General features: G+C 45.0%; 2 protein-coding genes across 3 annotated transcripts in view; both read left to right on the top strand.

The window, feature by feature from the left end:
• Positions 1–92: 92 nt before the first annotated feature.
• On the top strand, positions 93–12896 carry stt3a (STT3 oligosaccharyltransferase complex catalytic subunit A). The gene is made up of 18 exons (XM_061247325.1): positions 93–196; positions 1244–1368; positions 1572–1632; positions 1815–1936; positions 3299–3444; positions 4188–4278; positions 4392–4498; positions 4930–5094; positions 6176–6356; positions 6729–6884; positions 7023–7114; positions 7391–7546; positions 8113–8301; positions 8591–8707; positions 9240–9342; positions 10302–10490; positions 10880–10995; positions 12532–12896. The coding sequence occupies exons 2-18, from the start codon at positions 1281–1283 to the stop codon at positions 12568–12570; spliced, it is 2118 nt and encodes a 705-aa protein (XP_061103309.1). The 5' UTR covers positions 93–196; positions 1244–1280; the 3' UTR covers positions 12571–12896.
• A 649-nt stretch (positions 12897–13545) lies between these two features.
• Positions 13546–18079, top strand: part of LOC133133636 (protein FAM118B-like) — a 9460-nt gene continuing 4926 nt past the window's right edge. For both annotated transcript variants that reach the window (XM_061249746.1, XM_061249745.1), the window contains exons 1-3: positions 13546–13733; positions 14849–14932; positions 15866–16118. In XM_061249746.1, coding sequence (XP_061105730.1) covers positions 14856–14932; positions 15866–16118 — 330 coding nt within the window. In that variant the 5' untranslated portion in view covers positions 13546–13733; positions 14849–14855. The remainder of the gene's footprint in view (positions 13734–14848; positions 14933–15865; positions 16119–18079) is intronic.

Here is an 18079-nt window from a genome sequence, read left to right as displayed (position 1 = left end):
TTTAACCTTTGAGACACGCCCGGTCGAACTTAGATTGACAACCCTTCAACGAATAAAAAAAGGCACCAGGACCAGATAGAAAGTGTATAGCCAATAAGGTCCGGTTGGGTGTGGCTAAAGTAGCTCTACGGTTTGTGTGTGGAAAAGTGTGGCTGTAAGCAGAAGAGAAGTGGGCGAGAGTCGCTAATGAAAGAAGGTAATTCAGAAAACTAGGCAACTTGTACTGTTTCTATCTTTACAATATATATGAACATAGATGTGCAAAATCTTATGATACTGTTGCTCGAACATTGGTTACTGTCAGCATGCCAACAGTTTCTGGTCCACTGTCTAGACTAACTTAGCATCTTTTCAGCTAACGTTAGCTAGTCATTTGTAACGTTTAGCAGTAGCTAACTTAGCTAGAAGATGATAAATGGGGGCAATACACAAATGTAGACTGGGTTTTAGAAAACGTCGTTCTAGCCATCCAGATTCCATTAAACTGTCAAAAAGTGAGGTCGTAACAATGCTTGCGTAGCGTCGGCATCAGCCACATTTTCAATTGTCAGATTTTGAGGGTTCCTTTCCGAACGTGTCCTAACAGTGGCTCTCCAGTAAGCATTTGAAGAGAAACTCTTTCCCGATTTATTTTCTGTTGGTATTCGATTTGAATCGCAATTGATTGCGGGACTTGAACTTGATATCGTAACCTTAAGGTCATGTAGCTCAACTCGATGCTACTTGCGCAGCAGTGACTCGTTTTTGGTGTCGTGCATTTTAACGTCGATTAGCCTGGAAAATTATTTGTAGTTAACTAACGTTAGCTATTACCCTTGCACGGACACAGAAAAGTAACCTTGATTCCATTTGCAGATCATTCATCAGCTTTCTTCTAAAAAGCTAAATGTGGAAACATTCTCTTAACGTACAACCGGAAGTCCACGTCAGTCTAGTTGTTCACGGAGTCAGGAAGCGCGTTCGCCTCATTTTAAATACGGCACAAGGAAATTTGTACTAATAGTTATTGCGCATGGTAGCATTTCATGATTAAGAAAACATGACAATGTAGCTTACTGTTCAACCCAGGACTTCAGTAGAAAAACCGGCAACCACCCCCCCCAACCAACATACACCCACACCGATCCACGCATTCCGCAAACTACCCTGAAGTTCTGCTTCCACCGTCATGATGTCTGTTGAATTTGAATAGCCTAGGTTGCTATGGGGATGCAGCTGATGGCTGTGGTCCTTTTCTCTGTAGGTATTTAGGGTTGGTCCTCCCTCCCCCCCTCGCAAAGATGACCAAGCTGGGCTTCTTGCGGCTGTCCTACGAGAAGCAGGACACGCTTCTAAAGCTGCTCATCCTCTCCATGGCTGCCATCCTGTGTAAGTGCCCCCGAAGCCCCCTCTGTTCAAGACTTATGGCACGACCCTGACTCCCCACATTGTAGTAATGTGTGACTCAAGGTCTTGAGTGTTTTGCACGTCTCCATGTCTGCATTCAGTGGTGTAAATAATGGACCTCTCAGATGTTTCTATGGTGCCATCAGGACAAAATGTAACTTCTTTTTCTCTTTCTATGTCAATAGCTTTCTCCACCCGGCTGTTCTCAGTGCTGAGGTTCGAGAGTGTTATCCACGAGTTTGATCCGTAAGCTTTCCTTCTTTTCCTCTAAGTGTCTGTGTGGTTTATAAGAGACATATCATGGTAACCGCTAGTTCCTGTTTATTTTAGCACCGTCTGATGGTGAATGGAAAAATACATGTCTGTGATATAGATTTAGTGGATTTTTAAGTAGGCTGAGTATTTTTGTTCTTTCCATTTGTTCTTAGGTATTTCAACTACCGTACCACCCGTTTCTTGGCGGAAGAGGGATTCTACAAATTCCATAACTGGTTTGACGACCGAGCATGGTATCCACTGGGCAGGATCATTGGTGGCACAATCTACCCTGGTACAAATGAAACGGGCTACACTTCCAGGGTTCTCTCTCTGGTTTCCATGGACACAGTCAGCTTGGCTTCACCAAGGACACGAGAGATGAATAATCCAATACATGCATTAATACACGGTTTCTGCTTACCAATGGGATGATTATAAACATGTTACTTTGAGATGAGATGCTGGAACCACCACAAAATGAAAGAATCAGGCTTCATGATGATGCCCTCCAAATGAGGGTAGCTGTCATATGTTCAGTGACTAATTGATTTCGTGAGCACTGCCTATTCAAACAGGTAGTTGATTGAAAGCACTATGGGAGAAGTCACAATCAGGTTCATGAACCCCTGTTCTCATATCCATTGGAACTACAGGACGACTATGGTTGCCTGTTGGTGTTTCGTACTATAGCTCTTTGATAGAGTTGCAGTTTGGGAGAGTGTTGCAGCCTTGGTACTGCCTAGCACTGCAGCGTTGGAGTGGACTGTTACTGCCTTGCGGGGGACCTGATTTTTGGATAATGGTGTGGGTGTATTGGAGCTAATTCCAGTGAAAGTGGAAACTGCTGTGGGTATGTGGGTTTGTTTCATGGACATGAACAGACTCTGCAAATGGCGTTTTATGGACATGAACACACTCTGCAAATGGCAATTTGCCCTGAGCAAAAGTACACAACTTTGTTTGGACTCACTGAGAGATTGAGGAGTGTGTCTTTGAGAGTGTTGGAACTTATTTTTAGAGATGGAGGTGTGCACCTGTGTCTGAGGGTTGGAACTGAGTTTGAGATGTAGGTGTGTTTTTGTGAGCGGGTTCAAACACATTTTGAGCGATGAGGATAGTGTCTATGAGAGCTTTGGAGATTATTTTCTTCAAGAGATTGTGAGCTGATTGTTTTAGTGAAAGAGTGTTGCAGCTACTCCTCCATCGAGGGAATGGATTTGAAATGACTCTTGGTTAGCTAGCCTGTTGAATGTGATTCATTGGGAATGAATGCGCTCACTAGCTTTGTGAGAATGTCAGTTGTGGTGTGTGGGTGAGGCTTTGAGATGACTGAATTTTGTGTGCTAGCTGACTTTGTTTGCAGTCTAAAATTCATGGAACTGTCCGTGATGAACCTATGGCCTACATTCAATGAACATTAAATTATATGCAAGTTTTCATTTTTATGTTCCCCAACATTTGTTCAGTGTATTGCAGTAGTGGTCACCGCTCACTAAAGTTGCCTTGCCAATCTGTGAACACAAAATGAAAAATAGGGTTTTTGTCAGTCCCAGTAAGCACAGATGTTGACCCAGGCCTGTTTTTGGGTGTGTGTGTGTTAGTGTTAGCATTAGCGTAGCGGAGCTGACTCCTCCCCCTCCCCCTCCCCCTCCAGGCCTGATGATCACCTCGGCGCTGCTCTACCACACACTACACTTCTTCCACATCACCATCGACATCCGCAACGTCTGCGTCTTCCTGGCCCCCCTCTTCTCCTCCTTCACCGTCATCGTCACCTACCACTTCACCAGGGAGCTGAAGGTGAGGCACTGTGTGTGCGTGTGTGTGTGTGTGTGTGTGTGTGTGTGTGTGTGTGTGTGTGTGTGTTCACGAAGTAACCTCATCACTAAGCTGATTCAAAACATTCTCACAATGCTCCTGTCTTGTCGTGGCAATGTTACAACATTCACAAACATTCCAGTAACATTGTGAGAACATTCTTTGTTCCCTATGTATGAGTATTTCAGGCTTCTTCCTCCTGCCTGTTTTCATGTTCTCAGAAAATGTAAAGCAGATTCAGACGCATTCACCGGCTGCCCTACCCAATTGCTCATCAGGAGCAATTGAGGGTTATGTGTCTGGCAATTGAGGGTTATGGGACACTGACACACCCAGGGCACGGGATCGATCCGGCTACCCAGACGACCGCTCTTACCTCCAGAGCTAATGTCGCCTTGCAATGATTACAACTGAAATCAACAGTTCCAAGAAACTAATTCCGTTCCAAAAAGACCTACTCTTCAAAGGGTTAATAGTAAATGGACAGAGTGGTATCACCTACACAAGCCATCACGTTGCAAATTGAAGGCAGGAATGCAGTGCAGGTCTGGGCCTGTGTTCATAAAGGGTCTCAGCGCAGGTGCGCTGATCTGGGGTCAGTTTTACCTTTTGGCTCATAATATAAGGGTCAGAAATGGATGCGGTAAACCTGATTCCAGATCAGCACTCCTACATGCTGAATATTAGTGAGTCCCTCACCTCGCACGTCTGTCCTTTCCCGCCAGGATGCCGGGGCCGGGCTCCTCGCCGCGGCCATGATCGCCGTGGTACCCGGGTACATTTCCCGCTCCGTCGCCGGCTCCTACGACAACGAGGGTACGAGCGCCACCGATCTGGGGCTCCTCCTGGCTCCTTCCAGATCTTCTAGAAAAGGATGTCCCTCACTGCTCCGTGTTTGTCGTGTTCATTCTTTCATCTCCTCTCTGCAGGCATCGCCATCTTCTGCATGCTCCTGACCTACTACATGTGGATCAAAGCGGTGAAGACCGGCTCTGTCTACTGGTCCTCCATCTGTGCCCTGGCCTACTTCTACATGGTGAGTGCGGGTTAAGGGATGGCTGTGCGATATTGTTGGAGGCGCCTTTTGGCTGTAATGATGACCTCCTGCCTGCAGGGTGTGCTGTTAAGAAGGTTTCAGAGCTACAGAAGTGTTATTTTCTGATTAGCTATTTCTAGGTCATGTTTTTTGTGTCAGTATTATATGCTGTTGGACAAGTTACCTTGACACCTATTAAACCATACATCCCTTCTTCTTAGGCAAAAATTACTTGCCGCACAATTACTTTGATGTTGTAAAAACATGTATATAAAACTTTTACATACATAAAATCTTTTTTTATTACTGTTGATGCAGTGATGTTAAACGCGTTAATGACTGATCTGAAGAAACGGCCAATGATACGGCAGGTTTAACGCGGTCCTCCTATCTGTCCCTCTTTACCGTCCAATGGGAACGCGGGCTGGCAGGTGTCGTCCTGGGGTGGCTACGTGTTCCTGATTAACCTGATCCCGCTGCACGTGCTGGTGCTCATGCTGACGGGACGCTTCTCCCACCGCATCTACGTGGCCTACTGCACCGTCTACTGCCTGGGCACCGTGCTCTCCATGCAGATCTCCTTCGTGGGGTTCCAGGTGAGGCAGGCCCCTCAGTCCACGCACACATATCGCTTGAGTATGAGGAGGATGGGTGGAACGCAAAGCATTTCACTGGAGCAGCGCATTAACATGTTGAACACAGACTGAAAGCAGGGAGGTTGCTGTTATTCTTAAAGGGGTAGTTCCCGGGTGCAAAATTAACTCCTGCCACCAGCCAAATGCCAGTAATTCTTTTTCTGTGGGTGGTAAGTTTGTCTTCTCTGTCTGGGAAAACCGTGATAATGGCTGGTGAATTTTTTAATATAGCAGTCACTGTGCCCAGTTAGTGAAAGAAGTTTCCTGCCCTGGCTAGCTGACTTTCTGGGGTTTTTGATCGCATCAGTGAGGGCTTCGACAATTAAGACTTGCAGGTTTGTACCTTTTGCAGTGCAGCAGAATGGCCTTGTTTTATGTAAAATGGCAGATTTTGTTGGGTGTAATTTCACACATTCGGCACATTTAACACATTTATTGCAGCAGTGACACGGTCATGTGTGACGTTGGCCATTTTGCGGCTTCAGATCACCTGAATCTGAAGCCGCATGAATCCTGCATAGGCCCCTTGGGCATGGATAAAAGGGAGAAATGGCTTTGGTTTAGCATTGAAGCATGTATCTTGGCTCAACCCCAGTTTATCCTTTTCACTGCCCACTTGGAATGAAACACAAGCTTTCCCATTGTCCTTTACGTGTGAGCTTGTCTTTAAATAATACAAAAAAAGTCATAAAATGCTGCCATCCTGTCTGGTTCTGCTCTGAAATATGTGCGTGGGATCTTGGCAGAATCATAAATGTTATGATAATGACTCAGCTATTTTTGGAGTGCAGTGCAGAGAACAGTTGGTTGTGTGTGTGTGTGCGTGTGTGTATTCTCTCTGTTAATGCTGTGGGAATATGTAGCCGCGCGTTCCGATCCCGAACTAATCGCTTTTGGGTTGTTGACACATTCTGAGCGAGGCGGTTGTCCCAGAATAGCCCGCTAGCCTGAAATAACATCGTTAACCCCCAATGAGTGGGTTTTTGGCCACCGGATTGAAATGCGACGGTAACCTGACCGCTGTCCCTCGTTGCCATGGCAGCCGGTGCAGTCCTCGGAGCACATGGCTGCGTTCGGCGTCTTCGGCCTGTGCCAGATCCACGCCTTCGTGGACTTCCTGCGCAGCAAGCTCAACGCCCAGCAGTTTGAGGTCCTCTTCAAGAGCGTCATCACCCTGGTGGGCTTCGCGCTGCTGTCCGTGGGGACAGTTCTCATGCTGACTGGTACGTGCCGCAATTGCACTGATATACTGCCCCTTCTTCTGAGTTAGTACCTCATTTGGCAGTTAAATTAAATATGATTACGATTAAAGTGGTAACGCAGCATTTTTAAACATGTTAGATCAATGGTCCTCACTCCTGGTCCTGGTGTGAGGAGCACTGTGTTAGATGGTCGAATTGGAATATTTTACACTGAAATTAGGCCGAAACATAATTTTGATGCCATCACCTGAACAGTTCCTCTCCTCTTTCAACAGTTCAAACACTTAGATTGTGGTAACTTGAGATCTGTGATGTGCTCTGGTGTTGGTGGTTAGACTAGGACTAGTGGCCAGTATGTTTTTACCCCCATGCATTGCTGCTTGTGTATTGCAGGTAAAATCTCTCCCTGGACGGGGCGCTTCTACTCCCTGCTGGACCCCTCCTATGCGAAGAACAACATCCCCATCATCGCCTCCGTCTCTGAGCACCAGCCCACCACCTGGTCCTCCTACTACTTTGACCTGCAGCTGCTGGTCTTCATGTTCCCTGGTGAGAAGCAGGAGGCTCATGGTGTATTGCATATTGCTGTTCTGTGCCGTGATAATGCACATTATCCTATGGCAGCCACAAACATGAGGTACGGCAGGAAGTAGCCATTCCGGCTCATGCGTTTCCTCCTCTCAACAGTGGGGCTGTACTACTGCTTCAACAACCTGTCCGACGCCAGGATCTTCATCATCATGTACGGGGTCACCAGCATGTACTTCTCTGCAGTCATGGTAAGGCTTCTGCCCTTCTAGAGTAGCATCTACCAGACCTGCCATAGCTTCTGTTACGGTGAGGTACTTATTCCTTTGTTTTGACGTCAAGTCAACCAACTCATCACATGTAGCACAAAAACATTTATACAGACATGCTAGACAAAACGATATTTTCCATGTACTATTATTACATGATTTGAATGAAGTCTGTAGTTGGGGATATCATGGGTGCTATCGGCGGTGTGGTCTTGCCTGGTCGTCATGGCGATGTGAGTGACGTCACGGTCCCCGCAGGTGCGTCTCATGCTGGTCCTGGCCCCGGTCATGTGCATCCTGTCGGGCATCGGTGTGTCCCAGGTGCTCACCACCTACATGAAGAACCTGGACATCAGCCGTCCTGACAAGAAGACCAAGAAGCAGCAGGACTCCACCTACCCCATCAAGAACGAGGTGAGAGGCGCTTACCGTGCACCCCTGTTCCTCAAATCACAGTCCTCACGGGCCGAAAGATGGTAGTTTTCCACCCTCTCTGGGAGTCAGGGGGCAAGACAGTCTGGCCAATCTGTAGCACTTAATTCTTCAGTTATTTACCCGGGTGGGAAGAAGATCAGGGCTGGATTGCCCAATCCTTAGGTTATCATGGGTTAATGCCCTATGAGAGATTGGCTAGGCTGGCACTGCAAGGTTTAGATTAGCTAGACTGGTATTGCAAGGTCAGGAATGGGCCCCTTCAAAATAAACATCATGTTATGAAAGCTAGGTGCAGACATGGGGGGGGGGGGGGGGTTCCTGGGTCACTGGTGTTAGAAGAGTGCACACATTTCCTTGTTTCAAATTGATGACTGCGAAGGGCTGCACAGCTCTTGAATACAATTGGGCTTTCTGGATTGGGAGAAAATGGTGAAAAGAGCGTGAAGAAAATGAGCACAGACTTCACACACAGCTCATTGATGCACTCGAGCCCACGTGTGAGTGACGGTAATACGATGTGACGGTTCGTGCGGGCGTGTCTGCAGGTGGCCAGCGGGATGATTCTCGTCATGGCCTTCTTCCTCATCACCTACACCTTCCACTCCACCTGGGTGACAAGCGAGGCCTACTCCTCGCCCTCCATCGTGCTCTCCGCCCGCGGCGGCGACGGCAGCCGCATCATCTTCGACGATTTCCGCGAGGCCTACTATTGGCTGAGACACAACACCCCCGAGGTGAGCGCGGGATTGGGGAGCCGCCTCTGCACCAATCAGAATGCAGCTCAGGTTCACGCTATTCAGCTGTTGATAATACACGCTGTGCATTTATCTTTATGCTAAGTCCTTTTGAACAAATTGTTTTTTTGTTGTAAGCAATTTGTGCAGTTCCTTGACTGTGATTGGTCGTGAAGGGAAGATTATATTTCAAACTTGTATAACCACTAAATTGTCAAGGCCCCTCAAGAAACGGGTATAGTAATAAATGAAATGATTAAATGACTCTCTCTCTCCGCGTGGTTTCCAGGACGCCAAAGTGATGTCGTGGTGGGATTATGGGTATCAGATAACGGCCATGGCCAATCGGACCATCCTGGTGGACAACAACACGTGGAACAACACCCACATCTCCAGAGTGGGCCAGGTCAGCAGCCCGCTGGACCTGCCGCGTTAGCCCTGTACCTGAATGCTACAACCTGGTCCTGGAGTGCCAGAGACGGTCCTGGATTTAGCTCCATCCAAACCGATAACTACACAAACAGATTATTTCAAATTAGTCAGGTTTAATGAATCCAGGTGACCATTTGCAGTGTTTCACCATTCAGGATATTGAGGCTCAGACTCTAAATCGGAGGTGTAAAATCCAGGTTCAGAAAGTAAAAGTCCTCCCCAGTATTTTGTTCTAATGATGTGGATTTGCTAATTAGCACTATTCTTCAGCCAGGAGGTAGAACTGGGTAATGAAATCAGCTGGCTTGAGTTAATGGGTGGAAGAAACGCATGGCGGGACTTTTACTTTCTGACCCCCGGATATTATACCTCTGCTCTTAATCATTCATCGATCACTCGTGATCGAGCTCAGATGGAACAAAAACCAGTACAAAAACGTCACTGACACTCCTGGACCTCATTATATACCCCGCTTTATACTGACAGGGATTTGTCTCCCCCTGCAGGCCATGGCGTCCACTGAGGAGAGGGCCTATGAGATCATGCGGGAGCTGGATGTTAGCTATGTGCTGGTGATCTTCGGTGGACTGACGGGATATTCATCAGACGGTGTGTCAAAAGAGTGTCACGCAGACTGCTGTTCCCTGTGGCCGTGGCAGGCCTACAGTTGGAAATTGTTCTGTCAAACCTGATTTTTCACTTCTTACAATTTATTGACATCTACTTTGCACACAGTGCCTCTTCTTTTTTTTTTTTTTTTTTGGTACAACTCTCTTTCCCCTCCTGTGCGTGAAATTGAAGGAATCGGGCTCTGCGTTAGACAAAAATAGATTTGATTGCTTAATTTCAGTTAATTAATGTAATTAAATTAACCTGGAGTAGTGTGAGTAGTATTTGCTTTAATGGGGAAGATATCCCATAAGGCCAGTTTTTAAAACCAGACTTGTACCACAGTTGTTTACTGTGAACAGTTAAAGTAACTTGCAAAGAAACCATGTAGCCTAATGCTAGCCATGGTCATATAAATATGCAATGCCTTTGAAGTATTGTTACCACGTAATATATTCTAAACAAATACAACTGTTATGCATGTTTATGTATGCCATATTATGTATCTTAATTATGGATGCACCTTATTGGTAATACAAATACACATGTTCCATGGGAATTAATTTAGACTGCAAATGCATTGATATAACCACTGTTTGGACTTGTGGATTGTCAGGAGTTAGAATATATTGGTATATGGAAATTATGAGCACTGTCCTTGAGACTGTAGAATTATAAGGTTCTATCTGACATTTATGAGTTAGTGTCATAAATAATTTTTATGGCAATTTGATAGGATTTTGATATTGTAGATTCACATTCAGTACTTTTAGGGTGTCATTTTGATATATGAATAACTGCCTTGCATTTGAGTTTTGCTGAACCTCATAATTCCAAGGTCACTTGTTCGTGTCTCTTGATCGATCTCACAGACAAGATATGTGGATTGTCAAGAGTTACGTTAGGATATAAGAGTGTATGTACATTATGAACATGTTGTGTGAATGTCCCTCTCGCAGACATTAACAAGTTCCTGTGGATGGTGCGAATCGGAGGAAGCACGGACACCGGGCGGCATATCAAGGAGCACGACTACTACACGCCTACCGGAGAGTTCCGCGTGGACCGCGAGGGCTCCCCCGTGCTGCTCAACTGCCTGATGTACAAGATGTGCTACTACCGCTTTGGCCAGGTGTACACCGAAGCCAGTGAGTGCCCCGCCCCGGGCCCAAAAATGGCGCCATCCAGCCCTGCTGCTGTTGAGATTCATGGATTTGTATTTAACTGCCAGGAGGACCATATATGGACCCAAAAAAAAAACCAAAAAAAAAAAACAAACTCCTTAACAGACTGGATGCTGCATAGTGGAATTGATTGATGCCCAACAGCCGGGGTGACCATATATGGATACAATAATACATCCTTACCAGTAGCCAGTATGACTAATGTGGGGGGGGCTTTATTCCACACACATTTAAAGAGCAGGGTGTTGACTGCGTATGGGTGTATTAACATTGCGTTACCAAATGCTGCTGAAGTGACTTACTCTGGCTACTTTATATTATGCAGTGTGGCTCATTCTTGTCTTTTCTCCCAGAGCGCCCCCCTGGCTATGACAGGGTGAGGAATGCTGAGATCGGCAACAAGGACTTTGAGCTGGACGTGCTGGAGGAGGCCTACACCACAGAGCACTGGCTGGTCAGAATATACAAGGTACATAAGGCCTCTACCACTGTCAAACACATGCTAACACTCACAGAGCACTGGTTGGTCAGAATATATAAGGTACACAAAGCCTCTACCACTGTCAAACCGCACGCTAATACTGAGAGCACTGGCTGGTCAGGGTCTATAATGCCTATAGTGACCAGACCCCACCCTAAAACTTACAGAGCGCGATCTGGTCAGGATTGACAAGGGCCTTATTACCGTCTGCAAGAAGCCGTTTTGTGAATTTGAAGAAAAAATTAATTAGAAGACGGCATTCTTCTAGAGCACAGGTGTCAAACTCCAGTCCTGGAGGGCCGCAGTGTCTTCTGGTTTTTCGGGTTCTCAGAACCTGTGCTTCATTTACGTCATTGATTGGCTAAATAATCCACACACGTTGTTCTTGAGGCCTTAATTGACAGCTGATTGAAAGGAAACCACAAAAAGATGTAAACTGCGGCCCCCTGGGAATTCAGTTTGACACCCCTGTTCTAGAGGGTGTATTTTTACCAGCACTATTCCATTGTCAAGCTGTGCCAGTTCCATGTCGGATATTCGCCAAAAGGTTTTTTTTTTTTTTTTGGGCGTTTCAGATCAGGTGATTACATTTTCATGACTGTATCTCAAATCTGGCATGAAATATGCCTCTTTAATTTCTACTTAAATTGGTTGTTGCATCACCACATGGCAGATCGCCTGTTTGCTCAGCAGCCAGACCAACACCGCCCTGCTGAAAGGCACACAACGTTTTCATGGTGTTGCGTGCCATAAAATGTAGCCGAAGTTGTGTGCCTTTTTTTGAGACACCATGCCACCCCGCTTTGGGCATTTGTTGTCAAAAAAGGATGTGTTCTTCCCTGCCCTGTTCTTCCCTTCCCTGTAACCCTCAACTCTGTTGGTGGAGGTTAAAAGAGGTAGTGTACTGGTAGTTTTGGTGGAGGTAGTGTACTCCTGTATATTGGCATACATGCACAGAAGTGATTACAGGTTTAAAATGTGTCCTAATCATTATTGTACATTTCTGATATTTTAATCAAAAGTTGTGGTTGTATCCAATAGTCTCACCAAGGAAGTGGGAAAGCCACAATTGAGGTAGTCATAGCTTAATGTTACAATTTGAGCGTCTGTATTGCACTTAGTACTTATTGTACGCACACACACACACACACACACACACACACACACACACACACCACTGTTTTACTTGGATAGCAAAAAGTGTCGCATCAGGGGCTAGAGTTGTCATATAAAGACTACAAATGCACTAGTGCTTCATGGGTATGTCTGAAGGTTCTGGCAAGTCCAGTGGCCTCCGGTGCTTTGGCTGAGTCAGAGCTTTGTGAGTGGCTCAGGATAGCAATTAAATCATGGAGCATCTGCCACAAAAACTACACTGTCTACCCATTACACCATCCAACCCACTTCTGCTCGATTGTGGAAATATTAAATATCATAATTTGACAAACAACTTGTGCATAGCCAGAAGTGAAGTCCTTTGTTAGTGTGGTGTTCAGCTCTGACTTCCTCTGCCCTCTCCCGCAGGTGAAAGACTTGGATAACAGAGGCCTGTCGCGAACGTAATTTTGATGTAATAACGCACACACACAAGCCCCTTCAGCTCGCCGCGCTGAGCGCCTTCCCGTGCGATACGCGACTCGAGAGAGCGAAGAAGAGCGAAGACGATAAATTTTTATACTTTGGTTTGTAATTGCTGAAAGAGATTGGTTTCCTATTTTTTATTTTATTTCCATTTGGTGTCTAGTCTGGGAAAAGGAGAGGGAAAGTATCACTTTGTTCAAATCTAATGCCAATGAATGGATTTCTGCTTAAAGTGCCCAAGAGGCCAGTTTTGTCGGTTTTGGGCTGGAGTTATGATGTGGTCAAATAAACCAATGGATTAAACTGGGTGACCTGTTTTCTGTCTTTCTTTCCAAATGGTTATTTTACATAGAACAACGTACATTGGTGGTACAATGATCTGTTTCTATTTGTATCACACTTTTTCTACATTAGTATTCATCTAGTTGCCTTGTTGACCCAATAAAAACGCTTTGATACAAAATTTTCCATTTGGGGAAAGAGAAGCTGAATAAAATAAATGAAAACTGAAGCCAAAGTCCATTAAAGTTCTATTTGTTAATAACTTTGAACTGGAAATGTGACATGGCATGTTTGCAAGTTTCCATCCGTTTTTCCTTTTTATTATCCTCTATAGACACTAACAATTTGCACACGTTACATTACAAATATTTGTATTAGCATTGTTAGGGCCCAGTAGATTTGGTTCACAAAGCTTTTCGGAAAAAACAGAAGATGACACTGTAACCATGGCCCTGGCAGAGTTGGAGAGCATTAGCTTAATCTGCAAGTATATAGATTATGTGTGAGCGTGATTTCAGTGGCTGAACTGCCGGTTTCATAAAATAGTACTGGCTAAACTAATAGAATGGTGTGCAAAAGAACTAACAACCCTTTCCCTGAGATATAGCTACGTCACTCAATCGAGGTGTCTGCCTGTTTACTTTAGTATGTCCTTTGCTGGACGCCGTAGCTGACCCTGTACCTTCGTCCGTGATTTCGAGTGGATTTCAGTAGTTGGACAGTAGGAGCGAATGAAAGAGAATCCGTTAGGCTCCAAAAGATGCAGCTGTCGAAATAGCGAATCAAAATTTGACAGATTTTATACCATACGGTCGTTAGTTTAACGTATATAGAAGACAGCCTAGTGTAGGAGTTTCTGGGTGGTAAGTTGCTAACTTAAATTATTATTTTGCTGAGTAAATGTTAGTCGGAGAGAAAGTTCAAACGTGTCATTTAGCTCACCTGCTTTTGTTGATTGCTTTGTCGTCGGGAAATGTTGTCTAATATAAAAATGGAAAATAGTGACGAGATTAACCCACACACGTGTCTGCTTGGACAGCTGGCTATCCATTTTACTATCCTATTATGAAGTTGCTAGCTATGTGACGTTATCATACTTTGTGTACGGGTTTATCGTGGAAATAAATGTTAGATCCCATATCTAGTGCTAGCAATTCGTAGTAATTTCTGTAATTTACATTTGAGAGCAATTCGACTTCATGTAATAATCTGAGTTTAAAACCGCAACAGAAACGACAGGCATTAATGGGCCCAAAATAAATATATTTTTCTAATTAAAAAATGCTTTGTAAGTGTACTAATGTATAAGTCAATTTACAGTTAAAAATCGTACACACTTGGGACTTTATTATTGCAAATTGCAATAATAAAGTCCCATCATATATTACTGAGATCCCTGAAGATTTGGGATAATTCCGTGTCAGCGATAAATCTTTGGCATTTTGGCATATGGTAAATATGGAAACGCTGACGCCATTGGCTGAGAGGAACCTGAGGAATAAAGTGGAATTTACTACTTCCGCGCATACAAAGCGGTCATTTACACAAAGACACGACTTTATGTGGCATGATTCCTCCGATAGGTGGTCACTGTATGTAAGTTAATAGTACGGAGTGGGTCAGTGTTTCCAAAACACTTTCACTTTTTGTTTTTAATAAACTGTTACACGACCCGGTTTAATAGTGTATCGCATTAATGTGCCATACACCATTCATTCTGATTCAAACTGTGCAAGAGCCAAAAACAAAGGAAAGCAGTGTAGTTTATGTTTTTCATACGTGAATGCAAGAGCTCTCGCTATTAAGACAGGCTCTGGATATAATTGAAGAGTTGCCTCTGCCATCCTAAGGATTTGGCACATTCTGCCTGGTAGCCTATTTACCATTTATATAACATACAAAAAGTCTGAGATGTGGAGCGTTGACAGATCTGAGAGGCTCTTGACGAGAGTTCCGCTCGGCTGTGCACCCGTTGCAGGAGCTGGATGGCCACCGTGGTGACCGCGAAGAAGGAAAAGCGGCCCGCCCAGGATGACGTCGACTCCGATGGCAAAAAGCCCAGGTGCTCCAGCGCGACACTGTCCCACGCTTTGTGTCCTAATCCATACCTAATCCTTATTTCGGTTACGTTGATCAAAATAAGACTGGCATGGTCAGACGGCCGTTTTAAAGAGCTTGGCCGATGGCTCAGAAAGGTGATATCTGTTTGTAAGGTCATGGCGTGCTTACTGCTACTAGATATAGACACTAATTTGTGTTCTCAAAGCTTGTTACAAAATTAGCGAAATAAAATTGTCATACTGTTATCAGGAGCTAGGTTAGATGCATTTTCAGTATTTTTACATTATTATTATTTTAAAGTACAATATTATTATTAATATTATTATTATTATTATTATTATTATTATTATTATTATTTATTCATTATTAAATTCTTATTGTTTTGGTTTACCAATGGGTAATACCGTGGTTCCCTATGTGTTAATATTTCTCATTGGATTTTAAGGTAGTTACGCTTTTGGGTTACAAGTGGAGTGTGAATATTTCGGTAAGGTATCCATTGGACATGCTCTCAGGATTGGTTATCACTTCAGGTTCCTAGGATCAGGACAAATTTAGGAAAACAACTTTCAGATTTAGTGCTTCAGATGCCAGGAACTTAGTGTCCATAAATGAATTCAAAGTGATGATAAATAATCTGGTTAGCCTGACTTGTGAGTGTTTTAAGTGAATGTTTTAAGTCATTTTAATTTATTATATTTATTTTTACTATGTATTCTAAGTCACTATTTAAAATGATTTCATTATTTCCTTTTGAATCTTACTTATTTATTTTAAAAAAAAAATTTTAATTAAAAAAAAAATTACTTTATTACTACTTATTTTCCTTTCAAATTGTTGTTGTATTGACGTGTATATTCTCTGAGTTGAAATACGGTATATGTTAAATAAGTGTCCGCTGAGGCCGTGACCGTGGCCCTATGTCCCCCCCCAGGAAGCTGCTGCCCAGCTTGAAGACTAAGCGTGCGGCGGAGCTGGTGCTGGTGGTGGGGACGGGCATCAGCTCGGCCGTGGCCCCCCAGGTCCCGGCCCTCCGGTCCTGGAAGGGGCTCATCCAGGCCCTGCTGGACGCGGCCGACGACTTCGACCTGCTGGAGGAGGAGGAGAGCCGGCGCTTCCAGAAGAGTCTGCACGAGGACAAGAACCTGGTGCACGTGGCCCACGACCTCATCCAGAAACTGTCCCCTGTGAGTGCCTCGCGCACGAACGCACCCGCACACCCAAAACCCAAACCCGCACACGTACACACACATACACACATATACCCCACCCCCCTCCCCACACACACACACACACATACACACACATACACGCATATACCCCACCCCCCTCCCCACACACACACACACACACACACACACATACACATATACCCCACCCCCCTCCCCACACACACACACATACACACATATACCCCACCCCCCTCCCCACACACACACACACATACACGCATATACCCCACCCCCCTCCCCACACACACACACACACACACACACACATACACATATACCCCACCCCCCTCCCCACACACACACACACATACACACATACACACATATACCCCACCCCTCTCCCCACACACACACACACATACACACATATACCCCACCCCTCTCCCCACACACACACACACACACACATACACGCATATACCCCACCCCCCTCCCCACACACACACACACACACACACACACACACACACACACACACATACACGCATATACCCCACCCCCCTCCCCACACACACACACACACACACACACATACACATATACCCCACCCCCCTCCCCACACACACACACACACATACACACATATACCCCACCCCCTCCCCACACACACACACACACACACACACACATACACATACACATATACCCCACCCCCCTCCCCACACACACACACACACATACACACATATACCCCACCCCCCTCCCCACACACACACACACACACATACACACATATACCCCACCCCCCTCCCCACACACTCACACATACACACATACCCCACACACGCACACACACACACACATACTGTTCTTAATATACATCAGAAGTGTCCAACCGAGGTCCTGGAGAGTCACAGGGTCTGCTTGCTTCTGTGGTTACTCTAATTACACTAATTTATTTTTTAAAAACTGTGGATTACACAGTTAACTCACTTGGTTTCTTGGGTCTTGGGTGGTTGTTGTATTTTAGGTGAAAACTGAGACCAGCAGCCCCTGCGGCTCTCAGAGTTAGCCACTCCTCGTATAGATAGTACTGTACATGTGTGTGTCCACACACAGACATACACACACATCCAGGGAGGAGGGGGATTCAGTCAGCCAGGATGATGTGCCATTTCTCATGTGCAACCCCAGCTGGTCAATCAGATACTGATGGTCTGCTTACACGGAGTTGCTCAGAAAAATGTTTACAGAGAGGCTTGTTCATTTGTATTCAAGTACACAGACACATTTCTGTTGTAAAAACAAAAACAGCCATTCAGGAACAAACAACCGTTGAGTAGAAACACAAATCACCGTGCATGTTCACTCGTAGAACTGCACACAGAGAGAAACTGGAATACTGGAGAGGTGCACTGCATTCACACACATTTACACTGTGACTCTCTTTACACAGTTGCTAGAAGTATGGTTTTGAACACAACCTGTGAAATTCAAATTCTTCCCTTGGAAGAAGGCTGGAGCACATTCAGGCAAGGTCTGAGAGTGGTGTTGAAAGCAGCCACTGTGCATGTTTGTTTTTGGGCACAGTGTTGCAATTTGTTTGTGCCCTCAGGAACACAGGAAGTCTAATTTAGAGGTTTCCTGTATCGCTTTGTCAGGCCGACAGTCTGTCGTGAGATTTAAAAGCTTGTCTTTTATAGACTTGGCCCTGGCGTAACCTATTTGACCAGTGTAACTGCTGTTGTTTTGTCATAGATATGCGATTCTACGGGTATCGGTTTACAGCTACAGATAAGAGAAAACCCATCAACAAACTGCACATGAGCTCATACTCACTCATTTTTCTGTACTTATCTTTCAGTTTCTCTAGCTTCAACAAGTCTCCATGCTCATCCAGTGTATATACAGGTTTTGTTATGTGTGGCATTCCCAGTATTTGAAGTGTGCCTCCAGCCCCACCTTAAATAGAAAAT

This window comes from Conger conger, chromosome 7 (assembly GCF_963514075.1).
Source record: "Conger conger chromosome 7, fConCon1.1, whole genome shotgun sequence".
Lineage (NCBI taxonomy): Eukaryota > Metazoa > Chordata > Actinopteri > Anguilliformes > Congridae > Conger > Conger conger.
This window is presented reverse-complemented; position numbering and strand designations above follow the sequence as displayed.

Excerpts from the sequence above, each read along its gene's own strand:
- stt3a (XM_061247325.1), top strand. The coding sequence starts at position 1,281 with ATGACCAAGCTGGGCTTCTTGCGGCTGTCCTACGAGAAGCAGGACACG. Across the intron at positions 1,937-3,298 it reads TGGTGGCACAATCTACCCTG|GCCTGATGATCACCTCGGCG; the intron begins GTACAAATGAAA and ends CTCCCCCTCCAG. Across the intron at positions 8,302-8,590 it reads TGAGACACAACACCCCCGAG|GACGCCAAAGTGATGTCGTG; the intron begins GTGAGCGCGGGA and ends CGTGGTTTCCAG.